We start from the raw sequence: 19,589 nt of genomic DNA, 5'->3' as shown, positions 1-19,589 counted from the left end.
ATGAGAGCGATACATTCCATACTGTAATTTTCTGAGAAAACAGTGGAATTTTAACTACATTCCTTTTAATTTTTCACACATGTGGATGCATGCATCTTCCCTCTCTCACAGTCTAGCTCCAGAAAAACATTACACCCAAAAGTAACCAACAAGACCTCATTGAGCAGAAGCAAGAGGGTGTTCACTGTTTCATTCAACCATTATTCATGGAATGTTGTGTCTGAACCCACCCCTCTGCTAAGCACTGAGAACATAGCAGTGAACAAAAAAAGCAAGTTTGCTCCCTTCTATGAATATGGTTTTTATGAGAATACTGGGACAATTTGAGACACTGAGACAGGGCCAAATAGTAATAATTCGCTGTGGCAGAAATAGTAGATGAGCCTCCGCAAACTGGTATCAGTTGTTTCTGCCTTAAAGTACCGTGAGAATCCAGTGATGAGGCAGTGTTGTTGGAGCATTGTCACACTCTTCTGGTGAACCTGGCCAGGTCTTGTTGACCTAGAGCTGTAAACTCATAGAAATCTAGAAGTAGGTGGTCATTTAAAGCTGCTTCATGCCAGAATAGCTCCCCAAACCAGGAAAGTCCACAAATTAACTTTCAGAATAATGGTGAACATTGTGGGGCTTATACTCTGTGCTGGGCACTACGCTAAGGGCTTTACATGCATTTCCTAATTAAATCCACACCAGATAAAATCTTCATTGTTGCACCAGGAAGTAGTGTTCTATTTCCATTTAAGTTGTTAGAAAATAGAAACATAAGTGATATAAATTCCGTAGGCATACAACAGTAGCTGTCAGAGATGGGAATACATATTTCTCCATATACATACAAGAAGAGTTATATATGTATGTATACATATATATAGATGGGGATATATGTATACATATATACATATAGATGGAATATATATAAACATCTATATGTGTGTGTATATATATCCTCATATATACATGTATATTGAACTGTAGTCCTATATATGTACACATATATATGGAGCATTCCATAGGACAATATATATATAATTGCCATTTTCTGTAGGTTAAAAATAATCTAATATTTGTTACTTCATGTAGTTCAATCTAATATTATTGCGATCAGAACCTGTGCTTTTAACGTGGAACTCTCCTGTTTCATTGGTTATAAGCACCAGACACTCTGTGTTATTTTAGAGCTGCCAGGAAACTGAAGTTGTCCAAAATTTTCTTAGTGCCTTGTCTAGATAATGTCTTTCGTTCATATTAATACATTTTCCAACTGACAAAAGGCTCTCACATACATAAACTTCTATTCATGCTATAAACATTTATTTAGGGTGTGTATGCTTCCATTATAGATAGGTAAACTGAGGCCAAAGAGTTATGTGACCTTCCCAAGGTCTTGCCACCACTTGCTGAGGGTTCCGCACTCTAACTTTATGCAGCACGATGCCTAACATTTCTTTGCCTGGGAAGTTAAGTGAAAATGGAAGATTACAAAACTCTGAGCGACTCAGTCATACTCAGGTGTATGAAAGTGAGAGCAGATCCTTCTCAGGAAACAGTTGCTTGGGGCATTGCTTATATCAGATGTTACTCTGGAAGGGGGTCACTTAAGGAAATATATGAGGTCATAGGTGAATATCAGAAGCTGCCAAACACACATATAAATATCACACACACACACTCTCTCTCTCTCTCTCACACACATACACACACACACATACTGCTGATTTGAGGATTCCAGTTACCTGTGTCTGATCCCCAACCTAAGAGAGGGATAACCAGTACGAAGTTCAGTTCATAAACACTCATATATATACAAGTCATAACACACAAGGTAAGACATACATAATAAGCAATAATGTATCACCCACAAAAACACTCACAATGCGCCACTGACACAGAAGCATGACACACCTGGTAAAACACACAATTCACATATCGCATGTACATAACTCATCACTATACACACATCACCAAAAATATACAAGACCAAACACACAATTCAAAAATCTCACAAGAAACGCACACCAACAACACATGCACACTCAGCCACACACTCACTACAACAAGCAGCACACACCCTCCCATTACTGAATGGTATCCTTCTGACCCAGACCCTTCCCAGGGGGAGTTAAGCCTATTCACACAGGCACAGTTGTTAAACCACCACCAACAACCCACACACGTGGTAACACATACATGGTAACATACACACAGACAAAAGCAAACAATGCACATTCTTACTCTCACACATGAATGTCACCCACAAACACAGCTCACACATACACTAGCACACTGCTGAGCAGAGGTTTGAACCCTCTCTGACCTGGGTTCCTTGGTGAGGTCGGGCATCTTCTTCTCCAGCAGCGGAGACGACAATTTCATTCCTGATGCTGAGCTCTCATCCGCTCAGCTGTGACGTCCACCGAGTGGGGGAAATGCTGTCATAACAAAAGGAGGCAAATGTTTAAGACCACAGGCATGAATCAAGAGTCCCTAGTCACACTTTTGGAGGCTGATAACTAGGTAACATGCACTAAAACAGATTGGGTCTAACTCGGGAAAAGAATCAGGCCGTGAGTCAGATACATAGTACATACACACACACACGCTACTATCAAACAACATGAACACAAGCTACACACACACACACATGCACGCACGCACACTCATGAACACAAAGGCACACAAACACACAAGCACACAGGTGGATCCATTGCCAAATGTAGATTTCCAGCTCCTTCTTACCTGTGCTCATTGTCAATGAGTTCACACACCACTTCCAGACTGTTGCTTAAATCTTCAGCTTCTCTTCATAGTAAAGGAGGGGCCATCATGGAATAATTGGCCAATTTCTTACTGCCATTTTGGGAGCAGTGTGTCCTGGAGCCAGAGGGGATTGGAGTCACAGGGGACTGTGTCCCTAATGCCAGGGATAGCTTGGACTCCATTCTTCTTGGGCATTGTTCCAAGTTCAAACTTTTCTTGGGCATGGTTCTAGCTGGGACTCAGAATATTAAAAAAAATTAATTTTTAAATGAATTCAGACTGAGAAAAAAAGTTGTACAAATGGTAGAATGAGTTCCTGTATACCCTTCACCCCCACTCCACAAAGGCTAGCGTTTTACCCCACTTGCTTTATTATGTGTGTGCGTTTGTGTGTGTGTGTGTGTATATGTGCGTATCAAACATTCAAGCTATAGATCTTTGGTAGGCATACCACAGTACATATTATCAGAAGGCACATGATTTCATTCAGATGTCAGTGGCTGATGACACTTCACATAGGAAGAGAATTTAAAGAGAAAGTTTATTACTCAAACAAAGGCCTCCTGGGGAGAGCTGCGTGGTGCAAGCAGGTCCAAATTGGCTTGGGCAAAGCAAAGGGAATGCGTTTGGCACTCTGTAGTGGTTAAGGGATTGGACTAGGACAAAGTGTCTGCTGGAGAAACTGAACATGTGCTGTGCTATATGAGCAACTTTGCCTGTGTTATTTATTCACATGCAGCAGAAAGAACCCTTAAAAGAACAAATGCCCCCTTGGTTGGTCAGCAGATAATCTAAGGTTGGCAATTATCAGCATTGCAACCATAGTGGCCAGGTAGCATTGCCTCTCATTGAGGGCTTTGAGGGCTGTGGAAGTTTGAGTCATATATTTGGAAACTATTTTGGACATTTCCTGACTGACATCAATAATTTTACTTTGTTGTGTAATATTATGATCCCCAATGTGGTCAGCAGAATAAAGGCAACTGGTAAGAGTATAACACGTTGGTGGTGAAAATAAGGTTGCTGAGCTGTGTTTAGGGGCAGGAGCCCAAAATGGAGATAGTGCAAATCGAATTATGAGGAGAAGCCTAAGTTAGAGGAATAAACTGGTGCTAGAGGGACAGATACTTGGTGAATAAAAGAATAACCGTCATGGGCTAAAATCTTAGACTTAGCATTTGGTATGGGCAACCAAGAACTAATATTTTGCCAGTGAGCATTTTGATCAAGACATAATATGGGACTATTCTGGATTGTTGAAGTTAGTATTTTAAAGGGAAGACCAGGGGAACAACCAAGGTTTAGGTTCAGATAGGGAACCAGATAGATGGATAGGGAACCAGATAGAAGGGAGTGGGTTGTGTTATTTTGAAGGTTTCTTTAAGGTCAGTTGGAAAGGTTACACCACGGCCAGGCAGTTGAGAGGGTGCTTTATGGCATACCTAACAGTTCATATGCTTTAAAACACAGCTGTTCACACAGTGAGGCTTACATAAAAATTATTTTGTACTGCATCTTCAGGTGATAGTGGTATATCGGAGAGTGGGGCTAGATGTGCAGAGATTTGGAGAAAGAGCAGGAAGTGCAAGAACGGAAGGAGAGGGATGAGTAGTTTGTGATAGTTGGGGTTAGATTGGGAAATAAGGGAAAGGAAGAACAGGAGAGGGTATAGAGGTTGAAGGGAGCATTGGATAGGAGATAGGCAGTGGATTCGAGGTCATGGAAACTTCCACCTGGATGAGTCCAATGGATGGATCAAGATCACCATCAGATATGAGTCCAGCTGTGGGTCTGATGTCATCATCAGAGATGAGTCTAGCTGCAGGTTTGACATCATCATTAAAGATGGGTCCAGCTGTGAGTCGGCTGTCACCTTCAGGGATGGGTCCAGCTGCAGATCTCCTGTCACCATCAGGGATGGGTTCAGCTGTGGGTCTGATGTCATCTGGTGGTCCATCAGGCCATCATGGTGCTGGTTGAGGGTGAGGTCATGGATCTCACTGGGTTTATAATAATATTGGGCTGAATTTAGGACTTTGAGGCATACAGCCTTGTTGGTCAGGGAGTCAAAGAAATGTATAAATATAGTTGGAAAATGAGGGACTCAATGACCCAGAAAAGATGTGCTATACTGACATCACGTTGGAGATATAATAACTCCAAAGGAACTTGTTACATGCATCCCCACATTAGGCTTCCCGTTGCCCTTTCAATAATGGTCTGATATGTATTTTGAGAGGTGAGATCTGCACATAGGGGCATTAATTCAAGAGGCTTAACAGTGGGGCATGTAGCAAGCATATGTTCTACCTCCTGGGTAAAATGACTCCCTTGTGAGTTTAGAATGGTCAATAGAGACTGCTTTAAACACTGTAGAAAAACTTATCAGCAAATGGGAACTGTAATTATAGCATCATTTAATAATTGGCTATGGCATTGGTGTTGAAGAGCCCAAATAAGTATGGGCAGCAGTATGGCTGAAATATAGCCTAGAGGCTGTCAGGTTGCCAGGTGGGATCCACCCATCAGCCTGCAGTGTGCTAGGCCAAAGTTATTATCCAAAGTAGTCATATCTAGGTTATGAAAATCCAGAAGTCTAGGTAATAGCATTTGTACTATGTAGGTACCAGGACCTGAGGCACTGGGGGGCACTGACTAATATGGGCGTAGTGTGGACCAGTTGATACCCCCTTTCCAGATCTATTTGGCTGTGGCGAGCCTGGATTCCTTAATGGAAGATGCTATTGGACGAGACCAATTTTAATCTTTCTTGACCTCTCTCTGCTATCCACACTGTTGCAGGTGTGGGTTCGAGCAATGATCTCCATTTTCTGAGTGAGATCATGACTGGCATTATTAATTAAATATCCTTTAGAGCCAGAAAATTTTGACAAAGCTTGCTCCTTAGGCAAATAATCAAGGTGCCAGAAGCCAGCTGTAGTGTATAGGTAGAGGGGCATTAAATAGTGGGTGGTTCATAATTAGCAATCTGTCCTCAGTCTGGCTTCCATCTCAGTTGGAATAGGGGCAAGGCTGAAAAAGGATTGAAAGAGGAGTTGACAGGGAGGAATGCCTAGATCAAAATGATCTTCATAAACCCTGACAAGCAAAGTGTCACTACAGAGAGCAAGGAAAGGTGATTAGGGTGTTTTTAGTGCATTTTGATATGGAGTAGAGAGCCCCAAGGGTCAGAATTTAGTATAATAAGGGCCATTCACAGGAGGGATACCCATTTAGAAGACCATACATTATTTTATAATTTCAGTAAGATTAGTTTAAGCAAGTCATGTGGTGTTCTATAAAACCAGCAGTCAGGGACTGGTACGGAAGGTGGAAGTTCCACTGAATGCCATGTCCAAGAGCCCAATGTTGTGCATTTTGAGAAGTAAAGTGAGTGCCTTGGTCACTATCAGCGTTGTCTGGGACTCAAAAAGGAATAAGGAGGGTTTTTTTTTTTTTTGGTGAGGGAGATCAGCCCTGAGCTAACATCCCTGCTAATCCTCCTCTTTTTGCTGAGGAAGACCGGCTCTGAGCTAACATCTATTGCCAATCCTCCTCCTTTTTTTTTTCTTCCCCAAAGCCCCAGTAGATAGATGTATGTCATAGCTGCACATCCTTCCAGTTGCTGCATGTGGGACGCGGCCCCAACATGGCGGGAGAAGCGGTGCGTCTGGTGCACACCCGGGATCCGAACCCGGGCTGCCAGTAGTGGAGCGTGCGCACCCAACCGCTAAGCCATGGGGCCAGCCCCGGAATAAGGAGTGTTTTAGTGAGGCCCTGTATAGTAGCTTGAGCAGCAGCATGTCTGATGAAGTGGGCAAGTAAGATACTAGTGTAGATATCTCCCAAGGTCAAGGCATAACTAGTGGCACTGGCAGTTGGGGGCAGTGGCTCAATAAAATCTATTTGCCAGTGACTATAGGGAATCTTCATGGGATGTCACCCAGTGATTATGTAGCCAATCATGGGTCTTCTCACATAGGGTGCATAGATTTGTCACCACTGGGGCCATGACAAACATCCTTTGGAACATCATTTGCATGCAGCCCAAGACTCAAGGGCAGAGACTTCTCTATGACCTGTTGAGTCATAAGGAAAGGAATAGAAACTGGACCAACATCTGAGGAAGTTTCAGCCCTGGTCTCTAAAATGCATCAGCTTGGGCATTAGATTGGGTCTCAGTAGTCTGAGTCTTGGTGTGGGCAGAGACATGCATGATCTTAATTTGTGTCTTTGATATTTGAGAGGCAAGGAATTTCCAGAGTTCTTTACCCCAAAGAGGGCAACCCTGAATGAGAAATTGTTGCTGCCATTGATCACACATAATGGCTAGACCACTGGCAATGGCCAATTGCTGAAGATGTGTAATTGGGGCCAATTGTTGCCCAGGGCATCCTCCAGTGCCAAGATGACTGTCTGGGGTTCCGCCGATTGTGCTGACCCTTGGATCCCATAATTGATTGGGGATATCCCAGTTGAGGGATGAAAAACAGCAGCCCTCCAGTGAGTTACATCATGTGTGATGGTGGCACTATCATTCGTAAAATATATGAACTCCTTTTGCTATTCACTTAGTTGATCCCAAGAGCCTCCCCAGGTAGCCAAGGGATCCAGGAGAAGGGTGACCTCCTCTGGCACTGTGGCATCTGGCAAGGGATTGAGGACAGGGGAGGCTACCTCCTGTAGGTGGAATATGCCAGAGAGCTCAAGTTTGTTCCATCCGGTAGGTACCATTTCCAGTTCAGCAAGGAGGGCTCCACGTCCATGCTAAGCTTGTAAGCTTCTTTTTCCATGGTCCAGGGCACAGTGGGCAACTGGGTGCAGAAGATCACAATTTCAAATCTTATGAGAACTTCCGTTTCCAGGACATCCCAGTATACAGCCAGCAATCATTGCTCTAATGGTGTGTACATGGGGCCTAAGCAGGTAATATTTTGTACCAGAACCTCATGAGCAACTTATACTCATTATGGGTGGTTCAGAGACACCAAGAAACATAGGAGGTGGATGCCAGAGCTTCTGTAGTAAAGAAGTCTCCAGGAGGCACAAAAGGAAGTGTCTGTTATATGGCCATCTGTACCAACTCTAGGGCCTTCTATTGTAATGGGCCCCATTCAAAGTGGGCTGATTTGCTGGTGATCATATAAATAGGCCCTAGTAGTATTTGTAAATGGGGAATATGCTGCCTCCAGATCTCATAGGTGTTGGGCGTGCTTGAGAGTGTTTGGAACTGATAAAGTTAGGAGTTGCCTTTTAACTATATCAGGAACGGAATGACCCTCAGTGGATCAGACGATGCTTAAGAATTTAACTGAGGTGGCAGATCCCTGAACCTTAGGTGGGGAATATCCCATCCCCTCTTACTAAGTGCATTCGTTAGTATTTGTACGTCCTGTATATGTCTAGTGAATTTCCTCCTAAGAGGATGTCATCAATGTGGTGTCATATCTGGGTGCCTGGGGACAGCTAGATCTGACTAAATCCTTGACAGTAGAGGTTGTGTGTGGTGACTGGACTATTGATGTATCCTATGGGTACCTAAGCAAATGCATACTGTGTCTCTTCAAAGGTGAGTGCAAACTGAGGTTGAAAGGCTGTTGAAGCCGGCCCTTAATAGAACATATTAGACAAATCTATAACAGCAAAGTATTTGCCAGTGAAGATTGAATGGCCTTGGTTATTTCAATTATGTTAGGCATATGGGGCCTTAATGGATGGAACCACAGCCTTAATGTTATTGTAATCTACCACACGTGACCATTTATTCCTTCTAGGTTTAAGAACAGGCCAAATCGGGCCTTTAAATTGAGAAATCTCAGGGATAATTATCCTTTCTCTTAAAAGATCTTGTATAATGGGTCTCAATCCTTGAAGGCTTTGTTTCAGTTCATGCTGAGCCATATTAACAATTTTAAGAAGTGGAGGCAGATGCAAAGGATCCCATTTGGTGAAGCCAACAGTTTTGGCCAAAGTTTTAATTTTATTCCAGTGGCCACGTGGCCAGTTAGAACATCTATCCCAATGATGAGAAATCCAAGGGAGGTAGGAGCTATGGCTACTGAAATATTGAACAAAGTTATTCTGCCAGTGGTCAGGGTAAGGCAGACTTATTTGCCTTCAATCTATGTCTAATAACAACCTGGAGAACATAGAGACTTCCTTCCTTAAGTTTAGTGGGGTCTGTGGAATTGCTGTGATTTGACAACCAGGATTAATCAAGGCCATAAAACGTTGCTTAGTGTGTGGTGAGACATGGACCACCATGACTGTATAAAGGAATGGTTCCTATATGGTGGCCAGGATCCTAGGGGCATGCCATGTCACTGAAGAGGCTGAGGAGGTTGCCATTGTCTTAGATCAGGGAATGGGGCAGTGGATTCTGCACCTTGGGAATCTGGGTTCTGGGGAGGAGGAGACTGGATGCACTGTGTATCTTGTCATAGAAGAACCTGGAGCTTGCTAGGACTCTTACCAGAAATCATATAATTGGGAAGCCAATATCAACGTTACCAATGCCAGCTCTTTTGATGAGGGTCCTGCAGTGGTGGGAGCTGGCCCTGGAAACTCTTAAATGGGGGCTTAACTCAGTAGGAGGGTCTGTTACTTTGGGAAGTAAAGACCTGGCTATCAGGGTGCTCCTCAGAGCAGCCAATAGTTTTAGGCCATCAAAGGACTCTTTAATAGTAGTCACTTGACTAATTAAAGGGAGCAGGGAATTCATAGAATTTGTTGGTGCTCCCTGAGAAATAAGTACCAGGTGTCAGTGTCAGTGGTAAGTCTGCTCAGGACTGGCTAGGGCTTCCCATCCATTGTTGTTCTCAGCACAGTGATATATCCATTGTATCATACCAATTTTCTATAATAATTGATGTCCTTCTAAAATTTTCCATTTGGTGAGGACATGTGCATTAATGACTGCAGCAGTAGAGTGGGCTATTTTCCATGCCATGAACACCCAGTGGAGCAGAGGAAAGACTGGAGATGAGCCTGAGAGTGTTGGAGTGGGTGGACATTACATGCCCATTTCCATAAGTCTAATAGATCTAGTTATTACTTGAGAATCTGGTGGGATCCAACAATAATTTGAGGACCACAAGGTATGCCAGCCAATTGGCACGTCTTGGCAGAAGTTAAAGGTAATTCTGAGTCAGTACTATATAAGTGCAAGAGCCATTTAGCACCATTTTCATCTGCTAATTACTTAAAATCTTTTTGTTTAAATTTTTGGTAAGGAAGATTCACTCTGAGCTAACATCTGTTGCCAATCTTCGTGTTTTTTTTCTTGAGGAAGATTAGCCCTGAGACAACATCTGTGCCAGTCTTCCTCAATTTTGTATGTTGGTCGCTGCCACAGCATGGCTTGATGAGTGGTGTAGGTCTGCACCCGAGATCTGAATCCATGAACCTGGGCCACCCAAGTAGAGTGCACCAGAGTTAACCCCTATGCCATGGGGACTGGACCCCCATAAAATCTTTGAATAAATTTTAAAATCTCGATCGAGTTAAATCTTGTACCTGTGTTTCTGTTTCCTCTCCTTGTATTGTTGTCTTTTGAGTGGTTATAAAATAAACTTTAAAGGAGTCTTCTCTAACCAGTTCATGGTAGTAAGCTTCCTCCTCCAGGCAGTCCCAATCAATGTCATCAGGCTTAGTGAACCCATCATGGTTGCTACCTTACTAGCTTTAGGGGCCCAGGGTCTAAGCTGGCATCTAGCCAAGAGATGAGGGCGCCTACTCAAAAGAATGAGGTGGGAAGTCAATTTCAAACACATTGGTTTCTGATGTTATTCCTGTAGTTCTTTTTGCTCAAATGAGCAGATATATATATTTTATTATTTCCTCTTTATTTTATTTTATTTTATTTATTGAAGTAATATACATGTAACATGAAATTTACCACTTTAAAGTGGACAATTCAGTGGCATTATCCACATTCATCATGTTGTGCAACCATCACCACTGTCTAGTTCCAGAACTTTTTCATCCCCCCAAACAGAAACCATTTGCTCATTAAGGAGTCATTCCCCATTCCCTCCTCCCCACAGTCCACGGCAATCATTAATTTTCTTTCTGTCTTTACGGATTTGCCTATTCTGGATATTTTGTCTAAACAGAGTCATACAATATATGGCTTTTTGTGTCTGGCTTCTTTCACTTAGTATATTTTCAAGATTTGTCCATGTTATAGCATGTATCGGTACTTCATTCCTTTATATGACTGAATAATATTCCATTAATGTATATTAATACCACATGAGATATTAATACCACATGATATTAATGTACGTATATATCACATTTTTATCTACTTATCTTTTAATGGAAATTGTGATTGTTTCCACATTATGACCACTATGAATAGAGCTGCTACATTCATGTACAAGTATTTGGTTTTTTACATGTTTTAATTCTTTTGAGTATATACCTAGGAGTGAAATTGCTGGAACATATGGTAATTTTACGTATAACTTACTGAGAAAGAACCAAACTGTTATCCACATTGGTTGCAGAAGTTGCATTCTCTCCAGCAATGTATGAGGGTTCCAATTTCTCCACATCCCTGTTAATCCTTGTTATTTTCCATTAAAAAAATTTATGGCCATTCTACTTGTTGTGAAATGGTAGTTTCGATTTGCATTTTCAATGTGGTTTCTGATTTGCATTTTTATAATGACTAATGATGTTGAGCATCTTTTCATGTGTTAGTTGGCAATTTGAATATCTTCTTTGGAAAATGTCTGTTCAAGTCTTTTGCTCATTTTTTTTACTGGAGTAGTTTGTCTTGTAATTCTGTCAAGTTTTGCTTCACATATTTTGGGAGTCTGTTATTAGATGCATATGTTTATAATTGTCATATCTTCTTGATGGATTGATATTTTAATCAATATAGAATATTCTTTTTGGTCTCTTGTAACAATTTTTTACTTAAAGTCTATTTTGTCTGATTTTAGTATAGCTACCCTAGTTCTTTTTTGGTTACTATTTGCGTGGAATATCTATTTCCATCTTTCATTTTCAACTCGTTTGTGTCATTGGATTTAAAGTGAGTCTCTTATAGACAGTATATATATGGATCCTGCTTTCTTTTTTTCCATTCTTCCAATCTCTGCCTTTTAATTCAAGATTATAATCCATTTACATTTTAGGTAATTACTGATAAGGAAGTACTCACTTCTGCTATTTTGCTATTTGGTTTCCACATGCTTTATTTATTTTTTATTCCTGAATTTTCCATTACTACCTTCTTTTGTGTTTAAATTTTTTAGTGTATCTTTTTAATTCTCTTTTAGTTTCCTCTTTCTGTATATATTTTAGTTATTTTCGTAGTGGTTACTTTGAAGAGTACAATTATCATCTTAAACTTAAAACATCATAATTTGAATTGCCAGATATGGATAATTGAGTTGAATTGAATTTGCCAGATACGGAATTCTTGGTTGATGATTTTTTCTTTCAGTAACTTCAACATATCATCCCACTGCCTTCTGGCCTCCATATTTTCTGATGATAAATCAGCTGTTACTCTTATTTAAGAATCTTTCGTACATGATGACTAGCTTCTCTCATGCTGCTTTCAAGACTCTATCTTTGTCTTTGTATTTCAATTGTTTGATTACAATGTGTCTCAGTGTGGATATCCAGTTTATCTCCACTTGGAGATCATTGAGCTTCTTGGGTGTGTAGATTTGTGACTTTTATCAAATTTGGGAAGTTGTTGAACATTATTTCTTCAAACATTCTTTCTCTCACTTCTCTCCTTCTTGGACTCCCAATATGCATATGTAAGTATGCTTGATGATGTCCTACAGGTCTCTTAGGCTGTTTTTCACTCTTTTCTCTTTATGCTCCTCAGACTGAATGATTTCATTTGACCTGTCTTCAAGTTTGCTGATTATTTCTTCTGCTTGCTTAAATCTGATGTTGAAACCCCTCTTGTGAATTTATCATTTCAATTGTGTTTTTCAGCTCCAGCATTTCTATTTGGTTCCTTTTTAAAATTCTATCATTTTTTAGGTATTCTTTATTTGTTGAGCTATTTCTCCCCTGCATTCCTTTAGCTCTTTGAATATATTTAAAGACAGTTGATTTAGTCTTTGTGTAGTAACTCCAATATCTGTACCTAGCTTAGGGATAGTTTCTGCTAATTTCTTTTTTCTTGTGAATGGGCTATACTTTTTTGTTTCTTTGCATGCTTTGTAATTTTTTGTTGGAAACTAGATATTTTGAGTAGTATGATACGGTAACACTGGAAATCAAATTCTCCTCTTTCTCAAGGATTTGTCATTGTTGTTTTCTATGGGTTGTATCCATTTGTTTGGTGACTTTTCTAAACTGTTATTGTAAAGATTGTATTCCTTGTTAGTCTCTGAAATCTCTTTTTCTTTAGCTTAGTAGTTAGCTAGTTGCTTTACTGAGATTTCCTTAAATGCCTGCAGCCAAAATAAATATTTAAAAATGAATGAAAACAATTTCTAGGGTTTTTTTTTTTTTTTTGGTGAGGAAGATCAGCCCTGAGCTAATATCCTTGCCAATCCTCCTCTTTTTTTTTGCTGAGAAAGACTGGCCCTGGGCTAACATCCGTGCCCACCTTCCTCCACTTTATATGAGATGCCGCCACAGCATGGCCTTACAAGGGGTGCATCAGTAAGTGCCCATGATCTGAACCCAGGCCGCCAGCAGCGGAGAGTGTGCACTTAACCATTACGCTGCAGGGCTGGCACCCAGAATCTCTAGGTTTTTGCAGATTGACTGTGTTGAGGCCCTCAATGTTTAGCTGCACCATTTACTACTCCATCTTAGCCTTTACTTCTTGCTTGTACTGAATCTAAAGATTAGCCATAGGTGAGCACTTATGGTATTCTCAAGTTTTTTCTGAGCGTGTGTCCTTCTCTATGCATACGTGTGGTTTTCTAGGATTCCCAGTATGTGTGGGAGATTTTCAAAGCCCTTATTACCCAAAGATTCTTACTCTCCAGCTTTTCTTCCTGGCTTTCAGCATGGCTATTTTTTTCCCTAAGTGTTATTTTTTGTCCCAGGTGGCGGTAGCTTGTTTACTTGGCTTTCAACATTTTCAAGGAACTCCTTCTGCATAGCTGCTTCTGTGCTCTGAGGAAGTTCTCAGTTAGGTGAGACAAAGGCACGCCCTTTGCATTAGTCCTTCAGGGAACCCACAGAAAGGTCAAAGCAGACAAATGCAATTCTTTTTTTGTGTGTGTGAGGAGATCAGCCCTGTGCTAACATCTGCCAATCCTCCTCTTTTTTTTTTTTTTTCTGAGGAAGACTGGCCCTGGGCTAACATCCATGCCCATCTTCTTCCACTTTATATGGGACATCGCCACAGTGTGGCTCGCCAAGTAGTGCATCAGTGCGCGCCCGGGATCCGAACCAGAGAACCCCGGGCCGCCACAGCAGAGTGCACACACTTAACCGTTTGTGCCACCGGGCGATTCTCCCAAATGCAATTCTTTAAGAACAAGATATGCTGTATTCCTTTTGGGACTATGTACCCACACTAGGAACATGGGCTGCAATCTTCAAGACTGCCACCTCACCAGGCAGGTGGGTGGGGAAAGGCTATGATAAAATGTTACATGGTTGCGGTAAGACTTTTACTATCTTCCAGATTGGTTCTGATACTTGTTGCCATATTTTTCAGTGTTTCTGCAGAGGGATAGGCCCCTGTGATCCATACTCTACCATTTTTCTGACCTACATTCTATTACTTGGTTTTTGACACTTCTATTTTAATCCACTTTATATCCTGATTTAACTTTTTATTTTCTAATTCTTTGTCCTTTCTAATTTCTTTCACATCAGGACCTCTGTAATCTGATCTTCCAAGTCCCCATTTTTTAAACCTACATTGTTTCTTTTCAGATATCTCTTAAATCAATTATTTTCTTTGGTTCAGTAATATTTTTTATAAACTAACGTTAATGCTTTTTTTGTTTTTCTGATTTTCTGTTGATCTTAACTTCCCTCATTTCTTTCGTTATATTTATGATGCATTTTAAATTATTTGTCTTCTGTTTTCATATTCTACGTTGTGTACTTTCTTGTTTTGCTTTTGAGATAGTTGCATTATTATTGTCCTGTGAATTCACATTCCCCTTTGAGTATTGGATATTCTTTCTGGCAATGCGCAGAAGGGATGAACCCAAAGTCCTGTCAGTCCTGGGAGTTTAAGGAGAAGGTGGGATGAGTCCTAAGTGGGAATGCTACATTTATCATGAACTACAGTTATTTTCTCCTGCTTTTTAGAATTCCATTTACCAACTTTTTGTGTCATGTCTTTATCTTAAATCCACTAGGATGAAACAGAAATGCTTTGAAAGAAGTATTCTTATAGTAGTACCTCAACCCTGGGTATTTGGTGGGAAGAGTTGAAGAGTGAACAACTTAGCTAGTCACTCAACATCTCCTTTCCTCAATTTCACTATCCAGAAAGAATTTCCTGTAGAAGTCTAAACTGAAGAGAGGCAAGAGCAGACTTGAATTCACTTTTTTTCCCAATATCCTCTCACAGACAAGCAATAGATCTCTTACATATGCCAAGTCTCAACCTAGCTTTCTGTCCCCACATCACATTCCAGCTCGTAATTGTCTTCCTTATCCCCATGGGTTTCTCACTTCTTAATATTACTGTTGATTTCCTAGATTTTTGGCTTATCTCAGTTTCTCAAAGATTGTTTTTGTGGGTGGGAGCCAGCAGTGTAAGCTAATCACCTTTGTAAGTACAACTTGAAATCCAAAGGCTCATAGAAGTCAAACAACCTGCCCCAAGGTAGCGAGGTCAGGAAATGTTTTAAGCCAGGTTTGGAATTAAAATTGGCTGTACTCCACCTCCTGTTCTGACTCCCTTCTGCCACAGTTTTTAGCTGTCGCAGGAGATACCCCAGATCAACCACCACACTAAGAATAGAGATACACACATATCTCTAGGGACAAAACTTATCAAATGCAAAACCACCAATACACAGCACTCCTTCCTCCCTGGGTGCTCCTTGGTGAGTGCTGGCCTGGGGATCCAAAGTATGAAGCTAGAGCAATTACGTCATGCTTGTCTCTGAGGATCAGCTTGGAGAATCATACCCCAGAGCCCCAGAAACTAGAAATACTTCTATGACAACAAGCACAAAACACAGTTAACATCCATCGCTGTAATCTGGGTTGATGCTTTCTAGTCGGCTCAATGCAACTAGCAGCCCTGAGTCCTCTGACCCTGCTCATTTGTAGGCTAAGAGGAGCACTGAGAGCTTGAAGCATGGTCCTCTGAGACTAAAAGGGGGAACTGTACGAAAAGGGTGAGTTCCTTTGGTAATAAATGCTGTTTGGGTCAGATAAATATGGTGAGTGCTGTGAGAAAGGGTCAGGGTTACGTTTTCCCTCTGAGACCCACAAAGATCCCAGTCAGTGTCCATGCCTTCTGTCTTTCAGACCATCCTGAGATAAGCAGCGGGAACTACTCCCTTACAGGGTGAGTCATCTATGTCTGCCTCCTGCAGAAAACGGGTTAAGCTCAGAGGTGGCTGTGATGCATGGTATTTAAGGACATGGGAAGTGGCTTCAGAGTCCCAGTTTGTATTTACTATCTTCTTTGTGATATTGCGCAAGTGACTTAACTTCAGTGAGTTTTAAAAACTCATTTGTGAAATGTATGTAATAAAATTTATTATTATTTAATTAGATGCTGCATTGTATAGTGCTTAGGGTTTAAAGTGGCAGATCTTATTGCTTGTGCGTTACGTGAGCTGAGGGCCTGGAAGCCAGGGAATGTGGATCTTAGTGAATGTAGAGTAAGGATGGAAATAACCTGGAACTAACCTCTCCAACCAGTACTTATCACCTTGCTTTTGCATTTTTCTCTCTCTGCTTGCCTGCTTTCCTTTTCCAGGTGGATTGAGTAAGTAACAATGGGCAGACCTTGGAGGGAAGGTCCAGCGAATTGGGATATACACATATGTTAATTAGGTGAGAAGTGTCTCTTTTAGAGAGGGCTAGAAGTACCACCTTTTCTACAGTTTTTGACATGTCTCTCTTCTCTCCTTCCAGAAAGAGTGTTGGCATGGACAGAATCAACCAGTCCAGTGTCTCTGAATTTCTCCTCTTGGGTCTTTCTGAGAGGCCAGAGCAGCAGCCTCTCCTATTTGGCATCTTCCTGGGCATGTACCTGGTCACTGTGATGGGAAACCTGCTCATCATCCTGGCCATCGGCTTTGACCCACACCTCCACACCCCTGTGTACTTCTTCTTGGCCAACCTCTCTTTTGCTGACGGCTGCTTTTCTTCCACCATAGTCCCCAAGATGCTGGTGAACATCCAGACACATAATCAAACCATATCGTATGTGGAGTGTTTGGCCCAGATGCACTTTTTCATGACATTTGGGGCACTGGATGACTTCCTCTTGGGGGTGATGGCCTATGACGGCTATGTGGCCATCTGCAAGCCTCTTCACTACTCCACACTCATGAGTCCTCTTGTGTGTGTGCTCCTTCTCACAGCCTGCTGGGTTCTCACCAACCTTGCTGCCCTCTTACATACCCTGCTCATGGCTAGGCTCTCTTTCTGTGCAGGCAACACCATCCATCACTTCTTCTGTGACATGGTCCCTTTGCTGAAGCTCTCCTGCTCAGACACCTGCACCAACCAGATAGCCCTGTTTACTGTGGGCTCCATGATTCTCACTGGTCTTCTCTTCCTGATCATCTTGTCATATGCACACATCATCTCCACCATCTTCAGAGTCCCCTCTGCCTCCAGCAGGCAAAAGACCTTCTCCACCTGTGGGTCTCACCTCACTGTGGTCTTCTTGTTCTATGGTGTAGCAATCGGTGTCTACTTGTGCCCTCCTTCATCACACTCAGGGAGTAAGGACAGGGTTGCAGCTGTATTTTACACAGTTGTGACTCCTATGATGAACCCCTTCATTTACAGCCTCAGGAACAAGGATATGAAGCCTGCACTGAGAAGGCTTTTTGGAATTCACACACTCTCTTCTCAGGGACTTTAATCCATCCATATTTTGAAGTTACACTCTGGAGAACACATGCATTTATGAAGCAATATCATCCCCTATCACATTTTCTTAGGTTTTAGAGAAAAGTAATCTAGAAATCATTCTCTTAAATCCCCAAATCTGACAATGGATGTAGTCAATGTATTTCATAAAGGATGTGCACTGTATTATAAATGTAAATATTTCCCTGGTGTTGTGTAGAGTGATCTCAGCTAGATAGGGGGAAGGTCAATTAAAATTTCATTTATTTACTGTTATTCTAATGAAAGTATGAATATTTTTTTAACATACAATTCAACCAGAATTTATTAGTCTCTTCCATTTGCCAGATACTGCGTCAGCCAGCGGACACAGTAAGAGCACGATTCCATGCTCTTACGGAATTCACTTTTCCATGTGGTATGTAGTTGCACACATATGCAATTAACTACAATAAAGGTGCAATCATGGTGATTTCCCAACAAAGCTTAATATTTTATTCTACTTTCTTGACTCTTTAAATGTATTATGCCATTTAGTTCCCCAATTATAACCATCTTGATTATCACATTTTACAAATGGGGAAACTATAACCAGTAAGTGGGGAAGGGAAGGTTGAAATTTGTTTCTTGTCTGACTCTGGAGTCCAAACTCTTACATGCTTTAATATCCTGCTCCTCAATCCTAATGCTTGTATCAAGAGACAGATTCATATTAAGCTAATGTGTGTCCGCTGATGCCTAACATGTGCCAGTCACTGTGCTAAGCTCTATTGGCAAAATGTAAAAATGAGTAAGATACTGTCCATGTCTATACAAGGTAGAGACAGACAGATGTTCAGCTTAGTGTTAATCAAATCAGATGGTGATAGTCGCCATAATAAGTATTGGAGCACAGAAGGAAGAAAAATAATCCTGCGTAATGATGGTGAGGTACAGTTTTACCCATGAGGTGACATTTTATTGGTCCTTGAAGTGTGAGATCATTTGAACTGGTGAAGAAAGAAGAGTGAAGAGTCCATAGGGACAGGCTATTTACAATAGAGGCCATGCTGGTTCTTCAAGCCATTCCAGCCCAACCTTCTAAGTGTTTGTGGTGGTTACCTCTCCGATTGTGGGTCTTGCCTTTTCTTTCCCAGTTCAGTTTCCATACAGTCTCTTGGCCAATTCTGTTCTTTGTGATTATCTTTCCCTTTGTTTCATTGTCAATGCTTTTGAATTCTGGCTGCAGATTAGTATTTCCTGGAGCTCCAGAACTTTCCAGAAAAGAGACCCTAGTATCTTTCATAAAAACAAAACAGAACAGGTAAGTCTAGTGCAATCAAGTTTGAGAATTTTCTTGTGGAATTTCTTTCCTGGCAACAAACGGACAGATGAAATGGGCTATGAAAATAACTAGTCTATTATTTACCATATTAAGATAAAACTCAGTGGGGGATGGAGCATGTTGAAAGCACCAAGAAATTCCTAAATACTTAATCCTGGTTTATTCTTTTATACCTAATTCAATATTTTATTTTTTATCTGCTGTAATTCTCTGCTTCTCCATAAAAGTCCTTTGGAACCGGCTACCCACCGTGTATGGTTCTATCTCTGAATAACTTTATTTTACTTATATACATTATTTTAAATTACACTAGCAATATTATCAGAGTGAGGCATTCATCACTTCCAAAGAGTCTATTATATTCTAGTCTTTGTGCTTCTACCTCCATTCAAAAAAGATAAGCAATGGGATTACTTAATGCTCTGCCCACTAGAAAGATGTCTCTCACAACTGTTGTTTAGAGTCACTCCTGGGTTTTATATGGCAGGATACATTCTTGGCAGTATAC

General features: G+C 41.1%; 1 protein-coding gene across 1 annotated transcript; it reads left to right on the top strand.

Annotated features, from left to right (window-relative positions):
• Positions 1-16,346: 16,346 nt before the first annotated feature.
• LOC131393724 (olfactory receptor 1N1-like) lies at positions 16,347-19,206 on the top strand. Its single transcript, XM_058524765.1, has one exon. It carries the CDS (start codon positions 16,787-16,789, stop codon positions 17,768-17,770), a length of 984 nt encoding a protein of 327 aa, XP_058380748.1. The 5' UTR covers positions 16,347-16,786; the 3' UTR covers positions 17,771-19,206.
• Positions 19,207-19,589: the final 383 nt, after the last annotated feature.

This window comes from Diceros bicornis, chromosome 28 (genome assembly GCF_020826845.1).
Source record: "Diceros bicornis minor isolate mBicDic1 chromosome 28, mDicBic1.mat.cur, whole genome shotgun sequence".
NCBI classification, from domain to species: domain Eukaryota; kingdom Metazoa; phylum Chordata; class Mammalia; order Perissodactyla; family Rhinocerotidae; genus Diceros; species Diceros bicornis.
Note: the sequence above shows the minus strand (reverse complement) of the source record. Positions and strands in the feature narration are given on the sequence as shown.